The sequence below is a fragment of the Crinia signifera genome, chromosome 7, assembly GCF_055691185.1.
Source record: "Crinia signifera chromosome 7, ASM5569118v1, whole genome shotgun sequence".
Taxonomy (NCBI): domain Eukaryota; kingdom Metazoa; phylum Chordata; class Amphibia; order Anura; family Myobatrachidae; genus Crinia; species Crinia signifera.
Window position 1 is genome coordinate 128025673 of NC_139223.1, and position 22283 is coordinate 128047955.

Consider the following 22283-nt stretch of genomic DNA (forward strand, 5'->3'; position numbering starts at 1 on the left):
ATAGAGCCAATCACATGTCAAGGTTTGTTTGGCTCTAAAACAGTAATATTTCCACTAGTCTGAATACTTAAGTCCTCCTATAAAGATACTTATATAGTATAGTATAGTATATAGTATAAAATATGCAATGTGCAATGATCGCAGCTGATTTTGTACACACCATACTGTGCACTTTACCATTTTTGTTGCGTATGCGTAGTACATAAGTTTATATTTACAACAGTGGTGTGCGGTGGGGTGAGGCAGGTGAAACCTTGGGCTCATATAATGTCCATCACAAAATGGCCGCCTCCTTAGAGCAGACCGTTTTTTAAGATGCTAGAGGAGGCAGCTACGGCCTCCTCTAGCATCCTTACAAACGGTCTGCTGTAAGGAGGCGGCCATTTTGTAATGGACATTTGACTCAAGAAGCCAGGCGCCGGGACGCAGATTAGTAGATATGCGGTCCCGACTCCCAGCGGAATACAGACACGGCGGGGGAGGCATGGTAAGAACGGGGGGCAGCGCTAAATTTAGGGAGGGGGGTGCCGAAATAATCCACCGGGGGGCACAAATATTGGCGCTACACCCCTGATATTGAGTAAAGGTCGGGAGCAAGAATATATATTAGAGGTGGATACAGATCTGCCAGGAGACCGACATAGGGTCCAGTCCATCCTACAGTTTTTATCATTTTCCGTTTTAAACGAGACAATATAGTTTGGATATAACTACATGCTTGTAAATTGGGAAATACCGCGAGTCATTCGCCATGCAAGTGTGATGTAATAATACATTGTCAATGACTGTTTGGGGTAGTGACCTTTGGGGGGTATGCAATAATGCAACCAAATTCTGATCATTTTTCAATGAGTAGGCATTGGAGCCTGAAATCCAATCTAGTGCAATTCTGTAATTAGCAGATTGAGAGTAAGTACGTAGACATGGGAGGTTAACCCTACATATATATCTCTAGTCTGTTGCAGTTTAAACAGGGACATGCGTGGTTGCTTACCTGCCCAAATAAATAGTTAAAGCTTTGTTAAGTCTGCTTACCGTCTGTTTTGAAGGAATTATGGGAAGCATTTGCAGTACACAAAGAAATCGTGGAAAGCATATAATCTTATATAGATAGCACCTACCCATGTAAGTTAATGGGAGATGTGACCATTTTGTCAGTTCTGCTAGGGTTCTGGTCGTTAAAGGACCATAATTCAAATCATATAATTGGGACTGATGAGAGGGGATCCTGATGCCTAAATAAGTGAAGCAGTTATGATTGGCCCAATTAAAGGGGAACGAAGTACCCCATTCCATCTTTGCTTGTGGAAAAAAGGTCAGAGCCTCAGTTTTTGTATAATTAATTTTAAAACCCGCCACTTGTGCAAATTTGTACGAAAGCTGAGAGCTTAACCTATGCAGAGGCCAATCTAATACGTGCCCAATCCTCCTCCTCAAAAAATCGTCGGAGAAGAGGATCCAATGCCAGGTTGAACAATAGTGGGGATAGAGGGCAGCCCTGACTTGTACCTCTATATAGACTAAATGGACGTGTATTTAATGAATTGAAAGTCATGAAAGCTTTTGGGTGGTATGGTTTGCATAAACGCCATCTTTCTGTCAATCAACCTGCGTACTGCCAGCGATCCAAAAGTTTCCAAATTTCTTCTCAGGAAGGCCTCGCATATACGTACTGTGAGCCGGACGCATGCACAGTTTATCGATAATTGCCTGACCTGCAAATTTGCTGCTGTGCGATCAGGTCTGAATAACCCCTATACTGTTTACGATGCATGCTCCTGCAGGTCGTTATTAACCCCCATTGTTGTCTGTGCATGCAGTAACATCCACACTATATCATCAATGACAGCTATGCTCCTGGATGTGATTTTAGTAGCTTCCCTGTGTAACTGTTTAGCTCTCTGAACATACACAGAAAGGGTTGTTTATTGTTCTCACCAGAAAGATCTGCTCTGCTATTTATATTATTGTATACAGAGAAATTTCTGTCATACTGTATCTCAGGACAGTGAACCTTAACAACTCCGTCTCATTGTGCGGATACTGCACATGGCCAAGGGGCCTACACTTTATCGGCGGCAGACAGTGGCGCAAAGAGGGAGGGGGAGCAGAACGCTTTACCCGGGCCTGCTGGACAGTTTCCCACAGTTGCCCCTCCACCTCTCCATTACAGACCGTTGGAGTTTGGGTAAGAAAGAAGACTGACTGCAGCTGCAGCGACCTCTCTCTTCAGCCCGACACATGCTACTGTGTGCTGACCGTGAAAAGAGGGAGGGGGGTTTAGATGGGACAGTCATTTCGAGGGGGGGGGGGGGGTTTAGATGGGACAGTTATTTCAAGCCCCCAAATTACTGCAAATATTACCCTGAACTTGCTGTCTCCCAGAAGTGTATTAAATTACAGTAGCCAGTTCCAATTCCCAGCAGCATTACAGATATCATGTAATATGCTGCTGCTCTGACAGCCAGTGCAGGTGGCATGGGACATATCAATAATGACCAGCAGCAGACTCTGGATGTAATGCCATCTGAATATGGTGGGATTTCTTATTACAAGCAAACATTGAAAACTCTCAATTATCTGTGTTTGCCAAATACTAGGTGCCCTTATCGGATGCCTAATAATGATTGGCATCATTGCATAAAACATGCAGAAGCTAGTGTTCCACATGTGTAACGGCCCCCTAAGTGAACATAAATATGCCCCTTTTAAACTATATCAGGCAGCTGTCATGGCCATTCCCATTATGCTGATGCCTGGGACAGGAGGGTAAAATGTTGGATAACCTCAATATGCTGATTCAAACCACAAAATGATCAGGATAGGCAAACTGGGGATTATTTAACTGCTGTACATAAATGTGCACTAATCTGCAGATCAGCAACAGCAGAATGGGGTATCACGGCTCAGATGTATAATAATGGGGCCCACATAATGGGGCCCATACATCTATGGACTGATTCCCCATTCTGCCCGATCTAATAATCACCAATAACAAAACAATGATCTGTGGACATTAGCAGTCGGTCTGGGAATCAGTCAAATTTGCATTGTAAAAATCCCTGACTCAATGATCGTCTGACATGTTGGAATTTCATGATCATCTAATTTACAGTAGGAATCAGCAGAATGGGGAATTGCACAGATGAAGATGCCCTATAAATCAGAAGATTATTGCCTATTCCAATTGAGTTGAAGCCTACCATCTTATTCTGTTCCTCAAAGGTAGAGAGTAAAATGCTGTAGTAACCCTTTCTGTTCAGGATGCCAGTCACTCTGCAAGTCCAACTTGGGCTTCCACAAAAGAGCTCTATACCATCATGTTTCCTCCTCCATGTTTGATGTTGGTGTCACAGGAGTAGCAACCATTTTGAGCCCACAATTTAAAAGGCCAATGATTTTATAGCAAAACACTGCCCTTTACATGTTAAACACACTGGTAAGTAGAGTATATTACAAGACACCATTTTGCAAATAGACCATGCTTGGTGAGGAATTATTATTTTGCCTGCTCATTGGCGTATAAAAACAAACTTTAACATTTTGAATAATCATCATCTTATTAATCCATAAGAGATAGCATTTCCCTCCCCAGGTCAGCATAATTTATTATAAACTACTTGTCCCTTCGTCACTCTCTCAATATACTCTTCACACACCTACAGATAGAGCCATCCTCATCTAGCCCTTTAACAGGATTAAAGTGAGGCAGAGCTGTTGGACTTAATCCTCTGCTAATTCCCTACTGCAGGCATTCCCAACCACGGTCCTCAAGGCACACCAACAGTGCAGGTTTTAGTGATATCCAGGCTTGAGCACAGGTGACTTAATTAGTACCTGAGGGATTCTGATTAAACCATCTGTGCTGAAGCCTGGATATCACTAAAACCTGCACTGTTGGTGTGCCTTGAGGACCGTGGTTGGGAATGCCTGCCCTACTGTATTGTTCTATGTATTGTGTATTGTATTGCAGCTGAGAACAATAGGCCTTGGTGAGCCATGGATAACCAGAGAAAGCTAGTTGAAAAAGGCTCCATCTGTTGCTACTGCAGAATTACTGTGAGTTCCAGAGACATACACTGCCTCTCCAGACTGCTCTATATCAAAGCCATATGTACTACCTCAGAGGAGCTGAGCGATGCTGCTGCAGCCCCCCCTGCTGTACATGCAGCCAGGAGCCAGCTTCTCCCTGCCATTGTAAGGAGCCATTTACAGGTACCTCAGCCATTTACAGATGGCCATTTACAGAATACCCTGCCATTTACAGATACCTCAGCTCCTCATTGTAAAATTAAAAAAAGTCAGCTGGGGCGATAGATCAGCAGCCAAGGGGGGGGGGGGACACCTCCTAGGTACGCAGACCCCTCTGTATGCACATATGGGGTGCCCCCCATGCTACCTCCACGGACGCACAAGGCCTTATTCAGCTTGGGTTGTAATTTTGCAAGGTTTTACAAAACTACATTCCAAGCTGAATTAGGCCGTTATGTGCAGTTTCCTGTTAGCCACAATATTTTATAATGGCTAATGGATTTGCCCAGTTATTGCATTAGCTTACTCTGGCGCGAGGGATTTTTTTTCACTTGCCTCGGACAGGCAAAATAAAATCCCGGAAACAACCCCATTTTCATGCAAACATGGATCTGCAACCATTCAACCTGTGTGGTATATGTGAGTTTTTTTTTTTTCAGGACTACCTGGAAAAAAAAATATTGTCGAAAAAGTCTTCAAAAAATTGCAAAAAAGGCTTCCATTTATCGCTCCCAGTAACTATCAGCTCCTAATTGGATACCCCACTAATTGGATACCCCCTATATGTGCTACATTTATTAACATTTATTAACGTAATAATCACTATTTAATTTGAAATTACCTGGCTTGACAGTCAGAGCTCCACAACTGCTGGCTTCACCCACTTCATTGCGCGCCGTCACTGTATAAATACCAGAATCCGCTGGCAATGCCCAGCGCAGCAGAAGCGTGTGTCTCTCACCCTCAGTACGGATCTGGTGGGTGGGGCTGTTCTTGAGTATAATGCGGTCCTTTCTCCATATAACTGCCGGGACACAGAGTAGCATATTTACAGCTGTACATTTACTGTAAGTCTCTGCTGTGTAAAGTGCACACAGGTCTAGATTAACTCTTAGATCGTGACCTTATATGAGCAGGAATCTTAGTACATTTCAGTGTCTGCTCAATGCGTGTAGAATTTTACAGCCTCTCCTCCTATGCAGTGCTGCAGAATTTGTTGCCGTTTTACAAGTAATCGGAGGGAAATATGCAGTTAAACAATAGTGTGATGCTGTTCGTCAAATCAAAGCTACAGTACATTTAATATTGTAATCAAAAAGATATGTTGTTATACAGACAGTAAGCAATATGCAGTATTGAATGCTCCAATAAATATAATTTATGGAATTGTTCAGATGCTTTTTTTTAAAAAAAATTTCATATAGGTCAACCTGGTGAAATGAGATTTTGGTAACTCTATTAAAAACTGCTGTGGACAGGTTTATTACCAAAAAGCAAAACCCCTAACATTTGTGGTGAAATGTAATAGCCTGCAATTAAGCTACAAGTGACAAGACTTCATCAATTCAGAAACACGGTTTAAAGCAGCGATTTGTGTAAACGAAAAAGCAACCTGATTACAAGAGGTGCTGCTTGGGGGGGGGGGGGGGAGGGGGGTTTAGAGGGTGTGGAGTTAGTTATATGTGTATTTATTGAGAGACAGGCATGAGGGACTACAATTTAATTTTAATTTACTATAATATTAGAGGAAGTATATCAGCATGAGGGGCCATAATATGATAGGTAAAATATAAACACGAGGGACTATAATATGAGAGAAAGGATATCAGCACAAGGGGCCATAATATTATAGGTAAGATATAAACATGAGGGACTGTAATATGAGTGGAAGGATATCAGCATGAGGGGCCATAATATGATAGGTAAGATATAAACATGAGGGACTATAATATGAGTGGAAGGATATCAGCATGAGGGGCCATAATATTATAGGTAGGATATAAACATGAGGGACTATAATATGAGAGGAAGTATATCAGCATGAGGGGCCATAATATGATAGGTAAGATATAAACATGAGGGACTGTAATATGAGAGGAAGTATATCAGCATGAGGGGCATAGGTGTGCGCACATTGAGTGTTAGGGGTGCACAGGCACCCCCTAATGCTGTGCCCACCCTTATGAACACCTCCCTGCCGCTAGCAATACCTTTTACCAAATACTTTTGCTTTTTAGAACTGTATTCCAGAAGCGCCCATAAATCAATCATTTGTGTTTTGCAATGTTACTTGTACTAGACCATTGTCATATCACTACATACCTTCATCATCCATATATGTTTTTGAGTTTTTTTGCATGTATCGTTACACAGAATAATTAGATGTCTAAAACTGAAATAGGCAGGAGATTATGGTGTGGCTGAGAGACGTTTTATATTGTAGCGAGTGCCAATAGATAATGGTAGACACGCCTAATTGGTGGTGTTAGACACACCTTAGGGGTGGTGTTAGACATGCCCAATAAGTTGTACTTGACACCCCCCTTTGATGGTGCACCCCCTAATAAAATGTGCTGCGCACGCCTATGATGAGGGGCCATAATATGATAGGTAAGATATAAACATGAGGGACTATAATATGAGAGGAAGGCTATCAGCATGAGGGGCCATAATATTATAGGTAAGATATAAACATGAGGGACTATAATTGAGAGGATGGATATTAGCATGAGGGGCCTTAATGTGGTAGGAAGATAGCAGCATAAGGACCATAATATGAGAGGAAGGATGTAGTCCAATGTGAGAATAGAACAAAACACAGATGAATATGCATTTCTTTGCTATGAACACCACCAGCTGAATTGATGTGTTATGTAGTCACAGTCACTAAAAGAACTACTAGTAATTCAACTATTCATATATATAGCATTGTACTATGCCGGCTGCTTGTGAATGGCTAGCAGCCAATGTCAATTGAGATCACAGTTACTGAGTCAGTGGTTGGCATTCTGAGAAGTCAACTTTTCTACTCACACTGAAATAACCAGAATAGAAAAACCTCACCTTTAGTTACAAAGAATGTATAATTATATTATGATGGGCATTGCCAATATAAATAAACCTATTCACTGAAATACTAAAAATAACTTGAGTTGAATTCCAGTACTTAAAAGCTGTGCCTATATATTGCTGCTAAAGCTTCTGCTATCAAACAAGGTATACTATTCTTTTAGGGTGAAATGTAATAGGATGAGAGATTCAGAAAGTGAGAGATTTGGTAAGAAATCTCCAATTTTTTTAAATGCAAAACCAGTTTGATTTTGCAGTGTAGATGATTCCCACTCTCTCACTTTCTGAATCTCTCATCATATTCAACTTCATCCCCACTAATACCCTTTTCACCCTGCCAAAATAACCAGGGTCAAGGTCTGGGGTTATGGTATGCTAATACGACCATGTCTAGGTCGACATTCATTAGGTTGACAATGGGTGTAATGGTCGACACAAGCTTTAGGTTGACAATGGGAAGGTCGAGTCAAAAGGTCAACATGAGTCAAAAGGTCAACAGGGTGTAACGGTCGACACAAGCTTTAGGTTTGCAATGGGAAGGTGGAGTCAAATGGTCGACATGAGTTTTTCACATTTATTTGTTCCAAATGTCAACACAGTCGACATGGACACTAAAAAAGTGCACCACACCCCATCGTATGGCTCGCTATGCTCGCCATGCTTCAGGCACGGTGCCTTGCTACACTCGGCACACTTTTATACTCCTGCCACACCGTAGTAGATGGTAGGGCATGAATACCGCTTGTCGGCACATGTCGGACCAAAAAAACGTGAAAAACATTTTTGGACTGTTGACCATCCCATTGTCGACCTAACGCTTGTGTCGACCTTTAGATCCTGTCGACCATGAGTTTGTCAACCATTCATTGCTGTCCACCTACTGTCTGTTAACCATAGTGTGTCGACCTAATGATTGTCGACCTAGACATGGTGGACCTAGGGTCTGGATACCAAGATGCAGAGGGTAAGCACCTTATAACCAGGGTCAAGCAACCCAGCATTTCAACCCTCTGTATAATGGATGACCCAGGTTTAATGTGAAGGTGCCGGACCAGGGTCTGACCCGTGTTTGCAATGAGAAAGGAGTATGAGTGTAATTTTATTGTAAAATGCAAGCAGCGTGGCTTATTGTTATTGTTGTAGAAGATTAATCTCACATGGGGGCAGATGTATCATAGCAGCGCTTATCGCGCCGCTATGATACTTCCTGCTTCGCCTCAATAGCGAGGCGAGGCAGGAAGGGACATCGACAAGATGTATTAACATCTTGTCTGCCGAAGCGGGGGAGCGTTAACTCCCCCCTTCGGCGATGTCCCTTTCTGGAGATAGCGCATCAGTTAATACTGATGCGCTATCTCCTGTCCCCCGGCCGGCCGCACTGGGCATGCGCGGGATCTCGCAAAAACCGCGAGATCTCCAGCGCAGCCCAAGCCAGATGCAGGGCTAGCGTTGTCCCCATAGTGGGGGATAGGACAACGCTAGCCCTGAGCTGGCGAAGCGGCCGGGGTGAATTAACGCCTTGAAGGCTGTTAATACATCACCCCGGCCGTTAATCCCTGGGGGGGATTGCAGGGACAGCCCTGCCGAGCGTAACTCGGCGGGCTGTCACTAGCGCATGTTAGGTGCGCTAGTAATACATTAAGGACAGACGTAATCCCCCCCAGTTAACCAGCGTTAAGTGCATTTTTGCACTTAACGCTGGTTAATACATCTGCCCCAATGTGAGTTAAAGATATGCTCTTATCTATCGTTGACCGCGATTCACCTGCGGTGGCACAAAGTGAGCTAGTGGGAAGCGAGCATACACATGCTAACACTACCCATAGATTTAGATGGGGGTGTCAGTGGCAGCAGGAGGCTGCACTGTGTCACAGCAGAAACATATAAGGACGCACATAGTGTTGGTTCATGCTTAAATGTTTAACGCTGGCTATACATGTATGATTATCATTTCAACTGGTCAGCTGGTATATAAGAAGAAATCAGGTTTAGACAGCAATTAGGGTTAGGTCAAATTGATGCTGCTTTCCCACTGCAGACCAGTTTAAAGTACTGGTAATCTTAAATGGTATTTAAAACGGTATTAGCATTCCCACTGCAGCAGATTACCGTTTTAAATACAATTTAAGTACCATTCCCATTGCCGTGAACCGTGTAAAATGTAGAGTGCCTAACCCCCCCCCAGTGTAAAGAGTGCCTAATCCCTCCCCCCCCCAAGTGTAAAGAGTGCCTAACCCCCCGTACCTGCCCTGTGCCCCCACCTCCCCTCCCCTTGTAGTAGTAGTAGTAGTACGTTTATTTATAAGGCGCCGCAAAGTGTCCGCAGCGCCGTACATAGCAAACAAAAAACAAATGACAAGGTAACGTACAGGGTGTGTTGAAAAATACAGTATAAATAGGGGTATAGCTGGTAGAAATAAAATCAGCATCAGTTCTGAAGTAGGTGTCAAAATTGTCGAGGAGACTGAAGATGAAGTAGAGGAAGGGAAGAACAGGACAGGAGCACAGGTGAGGTAAAGAGGTAGGGTGAGTACGTGAGGAAGGAGGACCCTACTCATAAGAGTTAACATACTAAAAATAGGTGGGTGGACGAACGAAAAACAACAGGATAAGTAGGAACGGAGGGGAATGGAGGCAGGATAGGAGGATCAAAAGAGGTTAGGAGGAGGGATAGGCTAGTCGAAAAAAGTGGGTTTTGAGGGAGCGCTTGAAGGAGGTAAGGGAATCAGAAAGCCTGATGGGTGGCGGGAGGTTGTTCCAGTGCAGGGGGGCAGCGCGAGAGAAGTCTTGGACACGGGAGTGGGAGGAGGTGATTAGGTGAGAGGTCAGTCGGCGGTCAGCGATGGAGCGAAGAGGATGGGAGGGAGTGTGGATAGAGATCAGTGAAGAGAAGTAAAGAGCGGTGGAGGAGGAGAGAGCCTTGTAGGTGGTGGTGAGTAGTTTAAAGAGAACTCGTAAAGGAATGGGGAGCCAGTGAAGAGATAGACAGAGGGGGGAGGCGGAGGTAGAGCGGCGGGAGAGGAAGATGAGCCTAGCAGCAGCGTTAAGAATGGTTTGGAGAGGTGCGAGGCGGGTGAGAGGTAGCCCAGAGAGAAGGATGTTGCAGTAGTCAAGGCGGGAGATGACAAGAGAGTGAATGAGAATTTTGGTCGCGTCAGTGGAGAGGAATGGTCTGATGCGTGAGATGTTGCGTAGGTGAAAGCGGCAAGACTGTGAGAGAGCACAAATGTGGGAGGTGAAAGAGAGGGAGGAGTCAATGATGACACCGAGGCAGCGCGTTTGGTCGGTGGAGGTGATCTCGGTTTCACCAATGCTGATGGAGATAGTGGGAGAAGAGGGGATGTTCGGGGGATGGAAGATTAGAAGTTCAGTTTTAGCCATGTTTAGTTTCAGGAAGCGTTGGGTCATCCAGGCTGAGATGGCCGTGAGGCATTCGGAGACCTTGGACAGGAGTGATGGGGATAGGTCGGGGGAGGAGAGATAGATTAGGGTATCATCAGCATAAAGGTGGTAATGAAAACCATAGGAGCTGATGAGGGTGCCCAGAGAGGTGGTGTAGAGGGAGAAGAGGAGAGGGCCAAGGACTGACCCTTGGGGAAAACCGACTGGCTGCGGGGTAGTAGGAGAGGAGGAGCTCAGAGTGGAGACGGAGAAGGAGCGATCGGAGAGGTATGAGGTGAACCAGGAGAAGACCGTGCCAGTGATGCCAAAGGAGCGGAGGGTGTTGAGCAGGAGAGGGTGGTCAACAGTGTCAAAGGCTGCCGACAGATCAAGCTGGATGAGGATAGAGAAGAGGCCTTTGGATTTAGCCGATAGTAAATCATTAGTTAATTTGGTCAGGGCAGTTTCAGTGGAATGTAAAGGGCGGAACCCGGATTGGAGGGGGTCTAGAATGGAGTTAGCAGTACTTACCTGCATGGGGATGCAGGGCAGTGGGGAGGCAGTGGGGGTCCCTGCAGGGTACAGGCAGTCCCAGTGCCTGTTGAGAACTAGTAGTTCTCACTTTGCGCATATGTAGTGAGTGCACGTGCATAATAATGAGCCGCTCATTACATATGTGCATATGTAATGAGCGGCTCTTTATTATGCACGTGCACTCATTACACATGCTCAAAGTGAGAACTACTAGGTCTCATCAGGCACTGGGACTGCCTGGAGGCTAAATAACGTTTAAGAGGCATTCCCACTGCCTCTTAAACGTTATTTTAACGTGTAGGACTCTGCTTTAAAAACGGGTTGAAATACCATTTAGCTTTAAACGGTATTTCAACTCTGGCACTTTCCCACTGCAGCCTTAAAACGGTAAATTGCGCTGAAAATCTGCAATTTACAGTTTTTTAGCTGCAGTGGGAAAGGGGCATTACATTCAAAATAACATTGTTGACATACTTATTGTCGCCATTATGTCAGTATCAACATTATGAATCTCAACATTATGAACATGTCTACATTATGCTGTCAACCCTGTATACTGCACCCTCCAAGCTAGACCACAAATACAACAATAATCACGCAGTGTATGGTACTACACAATTATCAGCTGTTAGCATGAAAACACTAGACAACATCATCTGAAAAGTAGGCAGACACAAGTAGGCAGACCATGAGCCTGATTCAGAGATGTACACAAAGAAGATGGTTTGTGTTCATCTCTGATGTTTGCAAATCTGCGCATGCACAGAGCCTGTACTACACTGACACCAATGCCCCGTAAGATGCAGCACGATTGACATACTGCAGCAATTTGGGGGCAGGGAAGGGGCCCCCATAGTCAGTGTACTAAAAATCATGGTGTGTAAACCAAGAACAAATGAAACAATACGAAAATAGAATCACAAATGCTAAGAAAACCAGACAAATCAAGAGGGGATCACAGCGTCCCCCAGATGGACTCTGAGGAAGGGATCTTATGGTAAGTAAAAGGTACAGTTTCCTCATTCATCCATCTGGGGCATGCGGCGTCATTACTTCTGGAAATTAGACACTGACTAACTACCTTCATTCTACCTTTGGTTAAAAGCTAGAAAATAAAAACAAATCTTCCTTTTCAAGGCACAAAAACTAGATTGAAGTACAGCTGGTAAGGGGAGTTGTTAGAGGGGGAGAAGTTCGATTTTTATCTGAATCTAGTGCCAAGCTTCAGCCCACACTCTAACAATATGTTAATGATTCAACATCCCCCAGATCTATGAAAGAGGAATGTTGGTAGTCTGATGAAAAAGTTGCACAGTCTAGGCAGTTAGAGTTCATGATCATTTAGTTGGTAAGATAATTGTCCAATTGGTTAGTTGTATGAAAAGTTGGATAGTGTATCCAGGAGGTGTGGTAGGTATATTGCTGTCCCAATCCTTCACATACTCAGTTCTACCACCAGTTCCTTCACTCATATTCACATAATTTGAAGTACACTCTATTAGGATTTTTCCCCCTTTCTCTCGGCGTGTTGCTGCTATCTATCGCCCACCTGGGCTTCCAAAATCTCAATTTCTGAAAGATTTCTCTGCCTTGCTCCCCCACTTCTTATCATCTGACATCTCCACCATCATCCTGGGTGACTTCAATATTGCTATTGACAGTCCACAATCTCTGCAGGCTTCCAAACTCCTCTCTCTAACCTCCGCTCTCGGCCTTTCCCAGTGGTCCGACTCCTCTACTCATGAGGAAGGCCACTGCCTTGACCTTGTTTTCACCAGGCTGTGCTCAGTCTCTGATTTTACTAACACTCTCTTCCCTCTCTCTGACCACAATCTCATTACCCTCTCGCTCTCCTCCATTATCCCACGCTCACTGACGCTGAAATCACGCAAGCCTACTCTAACCCGCAGAAATACTAATGCTATTAATTTTCCACAATTTTCCGGCTCCCTGCAACAACAGCTCTCACTAATTTCTACATTTACCTCTCCTGACTCTGCTGTTTCCCACCTGTACCACACTCTTGAAACAGCCCTTGATGAAGTGGCTCCAGCTTCCCATTACACCCCACGTAGGCTTAGATGCCAACCGTGGCACTCCAAAACAACAAGACAACTACGAAATTAGTCACGTAAAATAGAACGCCAATGGCATAAATCTTGTAATATGACTGATTTTCTCACATATACAACTAGCTACAACTCCTACAGCAATGCTTTGGACACTGCCAAACAAACATACTACCAATCTCTAATCTCTTCTCATGCGACCAACCCTAAGCGACTTTTTAACACATTTAAGTCTCTTCTCTACCCTCCCCCTCCTTCCCCTCCGGATACTATCAGTGCACAAGAACTTTCCTGCTACTTTAAGGACAAGATTGATAACATCCGAGATGAAATGGTCTCTAACCCACTTTTTTCCCCTGCTGAACCCTCTGGCACTTTCTCTTCATTTGAGCTCACAAATGAAAAGGAAGTTTCCACACTCTTGTTATCCTCCTACTCTACTATCTCTCCTCTTGATCCGATAGTTGCACAAGTCATTAAAACTCTATCTCTTGTGCTTATTCCATCCTTAACTAAAATCTGCAATCTCTCTCTTGCTACTGGTACTTTTCCTTCTCTGTTCAAACATGCAGTGATAAATCCCATTCTGAAAAAACACAATTCTGACCCTAACTCTCTCTCTAACTACCGTCCTATCTCTCAGCTCCCATGCCTCTTCTCGCCTCACACTTTCTTAACTCTCACACCCTAATAGACCCACTTTAGTCAGGTTTTCGTTCCCAACACTCCACTGAGACAGCACTGACTAAAGTGGTGAATGATCTGTTAACTGCTAAGTCTAAAGGCCATTACTCGCTACTTATTCTTCTACATCTTTCTGCTGCATTTGACACTGAGGATCACACTCTTCTCTTAAAAACACTACACTCCCTAGGTCTAAATGGTACAGCCCTTTCCTGGTTCTCATCTTAGATATCTGATCGCTCTTTCAGTGTTCGCTTCTCTGACTCTACTTCCTGTTCACTACCTCTGTCAGTTGGAGTTCCGCAAGGCTCAGTCTTAGGTCCTCTGCTTTTCTCAATCTACACTTCCTCTCTTGGCAAACAAATCAGCTCTTTCGGATTTCAGTATCACTTATATGTGGATGATACTCAAATCTATCTATCAACCTCAGAGTTGTCACCAGTGGTCTTGGGCCAGGAATCAGTATGAAATACCGACGCCGGAATCCCAACTGCCGCAATGCCGACAAGGGGGGCCGTTGATCGCCCCCCCCTTGTGGGCTCGCTGCACTTGCCACGCAGCGGGCCCGATGCCTCACTACGGTCAGCACACTATTTTATTCTCCCTCGGGATTCCATCCCCCGGGATTTTGACAGCATCCCTTGGGCAGAGTCTCTGAATGTCTCTCTGCCATCTCATCTTGGATGTCTTCTCCCCAACTCAAACTCAATATTTCCAAAAGGGAGTTACTTATATTCCCACCAACAAGGAACAGTTACCATCTTGATATCACCATAACTGTTGACAACTCGACAATCTACCCTACCCCACAAGCTCGTTGCCTAGGGGCCCTCCTCGACTCTGAACTGTCTTTTCTTCCCCACATTCAATCTGTCTTCTAATCATGTTACATGCATCTAAAAAACATATCTAAAATACGACCACATCTCACAAAAGACACTACTAAATCTCATATCCGAACATTCATTATATTCCGCATTGATTACTGCAATAGTCTTTAACTGGTCTTCCCAAGAACAGAATCTCGCCACTGCAATCCATTTTAAATGCTGCTGCTAGGCTGATATTCCTTACAAGACGCTCATCGTCTGCTGATCCGCTCTGCCAGTCCCTCCATTGGTTGCCTGTATCTTACCGTATTTAATATAAAACACTTCTACTTGCATATAAAGCTATTAACCATACAGCACCAGCATATATCTCTTTACTTATCATAAAATATCTCCCATCTTGACCACTATGCTCTGCACAAGATCTGCGTCTCTCTTCTGCACGGATCACTAGCTCCCATTCACTATTACAGGACATTCATCGGTCTGCTCCCATCCTATGGAATGCCCATCCACTCACAATAAGACTCTCCACTAGCCTCCAGACTTTCAAGCGTTCCCTGAAAACTTATCTCTTCAGGCAAGCCTATCATATTTAAGTACCATATGCATAACCCTCTGAGGCACTTATGTATTATATAGCTTCCCTTCTGGACTTGTAACTTGGTGAGACTGCTGTACTATTACTGGTGGCTGTCCTTGTGTTTCCCTTCTATAGCCCTATAGATTGTAAGCTTGCAGCAGGGCTCTCCTACCTCCAAGTCTGTCTGTTGTTACCCAGTTTGTTTTATCACTGTCTACTATTGTAAATCGCAACGGAATCTGCTGCGCTAAATATAAGAAACTGTAAATAAATAAATAGTGTAGGCCAGCTTAATAGTGGTTGTGACAATTAATTGGCCCATGTTAATCTATAGCAATGGATCCTCCAAAGTGGATGGAGCAGCAGATTAACCATTATAGCTGTTCCCATCTCACTGCCAAATCCTACAACAGCCACATGGATCGCTCCACTGGAGGGCTGAGTAAATGACACAGTTTAATAATACTCATAGTGAATTGATGCAGATATACACTGCATATAACCTGAATTATACAGCATGTTATGCACTTACCTTCTGGGCTCGGATTTGCTGATATAATGCATTTTAGCAAGACCTCTGAGCCTGCATTCACCAGTGCACTCTGTAGGGGAATTTCAAACACAGGGGCCTCTCGAGGATCTTCCTCCGCTGATACATAGGAATCATCTGAGGATTCTAAAAAGCCACATTAAGTAAATGTTAATATTAGAGAAGAAAAAAAAATACAGTATATATACACAGGGCCACATAACCTCTGGCATAAAATGATATCATTCAAGTACAGGGTTGTGGAGTGTGTAAAAATATGTCAATACCGATTCCAGAGTCTAACAGAAGTAGTAACTGCCAGGGCTACCAGCTCACTGAGCGGTGTGTACCATAGCAGCATGGATTGTACCGCTATAGTGATTCCTGCTTCACCTCTTTACCGGGCAAAGCAGGAAGCACTAGGATGAGATGTATTAACATATCGTCTGCCAGATTGGGGAGTGAAAACTTTCCTTTATGGTGATCCCTGTCTGATTCCTCATCGGCTAGTGTTGCATCCAAGATCTCCTATGTAAGTGGGAGCCAACAACAGCCACAGGTAGTAGCTTTGAATGGGACCACAACACCTGCAGCTGTCGAAATTGTTAGCTGCAGGTGTAGGAACAGTCAGTGTCTCTGTCCATTCATACACTGCCGAGAAAGCAGCGTCGATATTGACAGGGGCACACATGCACTGATACCACTTCTCCCCCAGAGCACAACTTACCATTAGGCACTTGAAGCACGTACCTAGGGGTGGCACTTGGATGCTTATGATAATACCGTCAGCCTGAAATGTACCAGTAACTGCAAAATATCTACTGTACTGTACCATATTCCATCTTGAATAGAGCACTGGTTTTAAACCTAAAACGATGCATGTAATCAGATCTGATAATGATGCCCATTGTTTTCTAAATCGGCCTAATTGTGTCCTGGTGGTCGGGATGCTGGCAGTGTTGGTCTGCTGCACCGTGGGAATGTACTAGTAGGAGCCAATATGTAGGGGTGTGAGCAGTCTCCAGATGGGTGTTACCAGCAGCCACAGAGGCTTGGCTAACCATTAAGTGCATGGACTGGGCCACTTGTTAAACATATAGTAAATACTGCTGGTGCATAAACGATAATTAGGGATGCCAATCCCAGGGCATTTTTTCAATCCCGGAATTCAGGATTGAAAAATACACAATCCTGGAATAGCCTCCTTAATAAAAAAGTAAAAAACACCCCCCCCCCCCCCGAACTCCCATAAAACTGGCCATCCCCGCACATTTACTCATGTAGCCAGGAGCGAGGATGGCGGGAGCAGCTGTGCAGTCGGGAGTGGCGGTGCGGTTGGGAGTGTGATGGTGAGCCCGGGGGTGGTGTGGCCGTGAGCAGTTCAGCTGTGTGGAAGACCAGCAGTGCGACAGGTGGGCTGTGCAGCGTGACCTCTGACCACATCATGCACAGAGCCAACTCAGCTGGAGACAGGAGCATGCACAGTTTAATGCAGACATCTCGGGATTGTAAACTCCACTCCCGGGGTTGAAATCCCAGCAATTTTAGGGCCAAATCTTGAGATCCTGCCATTCCCGAATCTGGGATTGGCCACCCTAATGATAATTTACCAGATTGATATATGCATGAATGCACGCTAGAGAATACATCATGGTCCTGTGCAGTATAATGTAAGATATGTATAGTGTATATATGTCTGGCGCACAGTCTAAAACCTGATCGCTAAAGAAGGAGGTGGGTTCCAAGATAGGGATTGTTATGTGGTAAGGCCATAAAGCCGGGATATACATTATAGTGTAAGAAAACAGAAATTGTACTCTGGTTTCCTCCCACAATACAAAAATATACTGGTAGGTTAACTGGCTCATAACAAAAAACAAAAGTGTTAATATGTGTGCATGTATATGTGGTAGGGAATATAGATTGTAAGCTCCACTGGGGCAGGGACTGATGTGAATGTCAAATATTCTCTGTAAAGCCCTGCAGGATATGTGTGTATAATATTGATGTGGATATTTATTTTTTTCTTTTATTTCGGTATAACTATACCACTGGTACGGAAAAGTTGGTTGCCCAATCACCACAACCGCTACAGCATGTTAGTGGTAGCCTCTGGGAGATGGGAGCAAGCTCTTCCTCAGGGTGGTGTCCACAATTGTAATCTCCTAATTCTTTTTTAAATCAAGTATTTTTGGGGGTTTTAGAACATTTATAAAAACTAACATTAAAAAATCCAACAAACAAAGGGGATAATTCAGTATTGATCAAACCGATTCGGACCATTCCGATGGTGGTGGGGGGTCTGCAAATGCGCATGGTTATATTTGCACATGCGCATACCACAGGAAAGAATGGCTTCAGCGACTTTCACACTTTCCGAGCCATTCCCTCCAGATGGGCGAGCGGGGGCGGACACCAGGCCGGAGAGGGAGAATCATTTCAATAATTTCCCTCACCTTCAGTCACATGCGAAGGGATGTGTTCGTGTACATCCCCTTACATGCTGCCGAGGGGATTTGGCGGCAACAGGGGGAGAGGCATCCGGAGCGGCGGGTTGCATTAAAACGCTTGCTAAGCACTGACCACTTAGGACCCTATCAGTTCCCAACATTTGACTTCATATTGTCCATGCCCATTCACATCAGAGCTTACCTATTTCTGGTGACAAGGCCCTGTGTCGCCGACTCTTTCCTTTGCTTTTGGTTGTTTTGTTGCTCTTGCCACTAGTATGTGTTTCACTGTGCTTTTTGCTTTGCCCCCCACCCTTCCCTTGTGGAGCTTGACTTCTCTGGGTGGTTTTTGCTGGTGTAGCCCACGGAAGATATCTTGTCTCCCCTTTTGTGTCTCTGCCCAAAGATCCCTTTTCCCGTCCAATCCCTCTCTGTGCTATCTCCAGTGCTGGTGGGGCTTGTGTGCTAGTTGGTGGGGGCTCACGTCCATGATCAAGATCTTTTCTCAACTGAGACTCTTTGACCTCCTGTTTTGGTGTTAGCACTTGGGGACTCAAAGACTTTGGAGTATTGATATTTGCTTTTGAAGGTGGGTGTGATGTTAGCCGTGTGTCTGATTGCTTAACTACTTCATGGTGAACAATTGAACCATTTGCTGATTTTTCTTGCATTGGTATCAACTGTACTGTGACTCCATGAGGTTCCTTATCTTGAGATATTTGGTTGACAGTGGCGCAACTCCTGATAAGAGGCTTCCGGGCAGTGATCATATTTGCTGGCTTTTGTTCCTGAAATTCAGGTGGCTTAGAGTCTGTAAGCACTTGGGTTGAAATAGTATCCAATGGAGCAGACTGATTAGTGCAAGAACTATCTGGAGATGTTGATTTGCGAGATAAGTCTTGTGATGAACGGATTAATTGTTGCTGGGATACAGTTCTTTTGATGCGTGAAAGCTCTTGGGAAAAACGTGCTTCAATGTCACTTACACGCCCAGAGATTGCTCCTCTATCATCCAGTGAACCTGCTTTGTATCTCCATGAGGGACACCTCAAGGTATACCCTCCCATCTCTGATCTTACACCATCTCTTAGGTCATCCCTTAGCTCCTCACTGGAGGACTCTAAGCCACCAACTAGCCCATCTGCTCCTGGCTGATCAAATGACCTTGCCTTGCGCAGTGGTAACCAGGACTGCACAGGGAAAGGGCTGTCAGTTTGATCCAGGCTTTTTCTTCGCTCTTCAAGACAACGTAGCTTATCAAATATCTTGGAGCCTGAACGGACCAACTTTGGAGATGCACGTAGGATGGACACTCGTCCTGATGTTTCACTTACTGGTGTTACAGGACGTGAGTCTTGACCACTGACCTGAGAGCCAGCTGAAGACTTTGGCCTCTTAACCTTCTCTTCAAACTCTTCAGCCACTGTGTCCTGATACTGAGAAGGCATTAGAGTTTTCTTTCGGGGTGTAAGTATCGTGGATGGGCCACGGCCACTAGGCATAAGATTGGCAGCTGGACGTTGCCCAGGACGTGGAGAAGGAGGAGGTAGAACTGGTCTGGGATTCTGAAGTGGTCGAGGAGAATCTGGAATGGAACCATTGATGCTGCCTCTCCGCAACCCTCCCTCTGGTAAAAAGCTGAAAAGGAAAGAAAATGTGAGAACACTTTTTTTGAAATGTGCTTAAAAATTTGTAGTTCTTTGCTTTTTCAGATTTTCTTAGCTATAATCGGTTACATTCCTAATGTTATCTAGGCAAAATGTACTGTTTGTTTAATCTATATATACGTATGTTGTGTTTGATGTATTAAACAGCCATGTCTTTGATAACTTCCTATGTTCTTAATATCTTTGTACTTAGTTTATGTATAACATGAACATCAATTATGAAAGCTAATACTTGTTTAATGTTTCACACATTAGAATAGTGGTCCGCCTCCACACTCTGCACCTTTTGCCAGCAGAGCCATATGCTCACTGCGTCAAGGAATAACAATTGGATTACTGTGGTGGTAATACACAGCAGAGCTCTTGTGTTGTGCTGTGTGTTAGATTAGTGTGGTACAAAGGGGCCGATTCAGGTTGGCTAGGTAAGCTGCGAAGATCTCAGCTTACTGAGTGCCTGAGATGCCCTTCATCCGAACGGCCGCCGTTGTTAACCAGGGGATGTGTTTTTATTGCCTCTTCCGCAGCATGCGCTGTCCCCAAAACACAGTATGACTATCATAGGCGTGTGCACATTGAGTGTTAGGGGTGCACAGGCACCCCATAATGCTGTGCCCACCCTTATGAATACCTCCCTGTCTCTAGCAATACCAGCAATATCTTTTACCAAAGACTTTTTTAGAACTGTGTTCCATTAAAAGAAGCGCCCATCAATCAATTATGTGCGTCTTGCATTGTTAACTGTACGTAACCATTCTATCACTACATACCTGCGTCATCCATATATGTTTTTTACTTTATTAGAGTAATTAGAAGATTAAAACTGAAATAGGCCGAAAGACGTTTTATATTGTAGCGAGTGCCGATAGATGATGGTAGAAACGCCTGATTGGCACCACCCTATGAAGGTGCTCCCCCTTATAAGATGTGCTGCGCATGCCTATGATGACTATAATATTTGTTGAACTTACTATCAGTTTCCTTTAAGCAACATAACTTGGGTTGCATGGTGGCCCAGCACTGGGTCCATCCATGGGTTCTCTGCAAGTTACTCCAAGGCTGTGTTTTCCTTGCACACGCCAAAGGCATAGTTGGTCTCTGATTGAAATGAACCCTAACGGGAATTTGGTTTCTCTATGACAAAGAATGTGGATTGTAAGCTTCACTGGGGTAAGGAGTGATGTGAATGTTTAAATATTCTCTACGAGATAATAATATGGAGGCACACTATAAACATCATGATTAAATGATAATTAATAAATGATAGGGGCAGAACATGAGGTACAGTGTGTTGTGTGGGGCCTACACACGTAACAATTAAGGGGTATTTAAAATGCCCCTACAGTACATCGATCTTGGTGTAGGGATAGCGATGAGTGGCCCTGCGTTTTGCTATCGCCCTGGAGATTAATATCCAGCACACTGGATAAATCTAGTTAATCGCCGGGGTCAGGGACAATGTTCTCATGGAGAACACTGGCCCTGACAGATCGTTCAGCAGTACATCACCGCTGTGTGCTGAGCTATCTGAGTGAACTATCATTGCGCAGAACGCTTATCGCGTACATTGCGCAGAACGCTTATCGCGTATCATTGCTCAGAACGCTTACCGCGCATGATTGTTTAGACCGCTTATTGCGTATCATTGCTTAGAACGTTTATCACGTACTGTAGGTACAGTAATGGGGCCTACACAGGTAGCGATGAGTGTTCTGAGCGATGCTAGATTGCTCAGAATGCACAGATCGCTCAGCGCACAGTACTGCATAGTGATGGGCTGCTGATCGATCTGTGAGATTGCAAAGAAAATGCCTGGGGATCGCTACGTGTGTAGGCCCCATTGGGTTTAAGCAGAAGATGTATGCTATCTTGTGACAGATTTTTTAACTATGAATGGTTTGTGGTACTTGAGGTAAATGCAAAAATCATTTGGTGTGTCATTCACTGCTATAAATGTACTGCGCTACACACAGTACACAGTAAACAGTGAGATGTAAAGTGAATGACCCTAGTTGTCATCCTTCTCCTTGTGTAGAGTGCCTGACAGATAAAAGATACATTAAAGTATTCCACACTTGGGCATTCATCTATTATACATAATACATGAAACTGGCATTCTTTCCCACACGCCACTTGTTGAGCGTGAAGAAAGGAAATGGTACAGGTGAAGAATTACAAACACAGATGGGTTTTATGCAGAAAGCGATAAGGAGAAGGAACAATTAAACAAAGGCAGCAGATGGGAGTGAGAAATGGTCAGCCTGGGATTCCAAAAAAAAAGGAATAAAACGAATGGTAAAATAAAAAAAAAATCGAAATGGGGAGAGCACATCAAGCTTAGTATACGGCCACTGCAAATCCAGCAATCTCCTTATGCTATTACAGTACTGACTTAGAAAGCAGAGATACTCGTTTATTGGAATCATTAAAAACCAGGGTATTGTAGAGAAATCTAGAA

The 22283-nt window shown here is 44.2% G+C and overlaps 1 protein-coding gene across 2 annotated transcripts in view; it reads right to left on the reverse strand.

Annotated features, from left to right (window-relative positions):
* Positions 1-22283, reverse strand: part of SPEG (striated muscle enriched protein kinase) — a 187105-nt gene that overhangs the window by 116110 nt on the left and 48712 nt on the right. For both annotated transcript variants that reach the window (XM_083153761.1, XM_083153760.1), the window contains exons 6-8: positions 18364-19799; positions 15715-15858; positions 4874-5056 (exon numbers count right to left, since the gene is read on the reverse strand). In XM_083153761.1, coding sequence (XP_083009887.1) covers positions 4874-5056; positions 15715-15858; positions 18364-19799 — 1763 coding nt within the window. The remainder of the gene's footprint in view (positions 1-4873; positions 5057-15714; positions 15859-18363; positions 19800-22283) is intronic.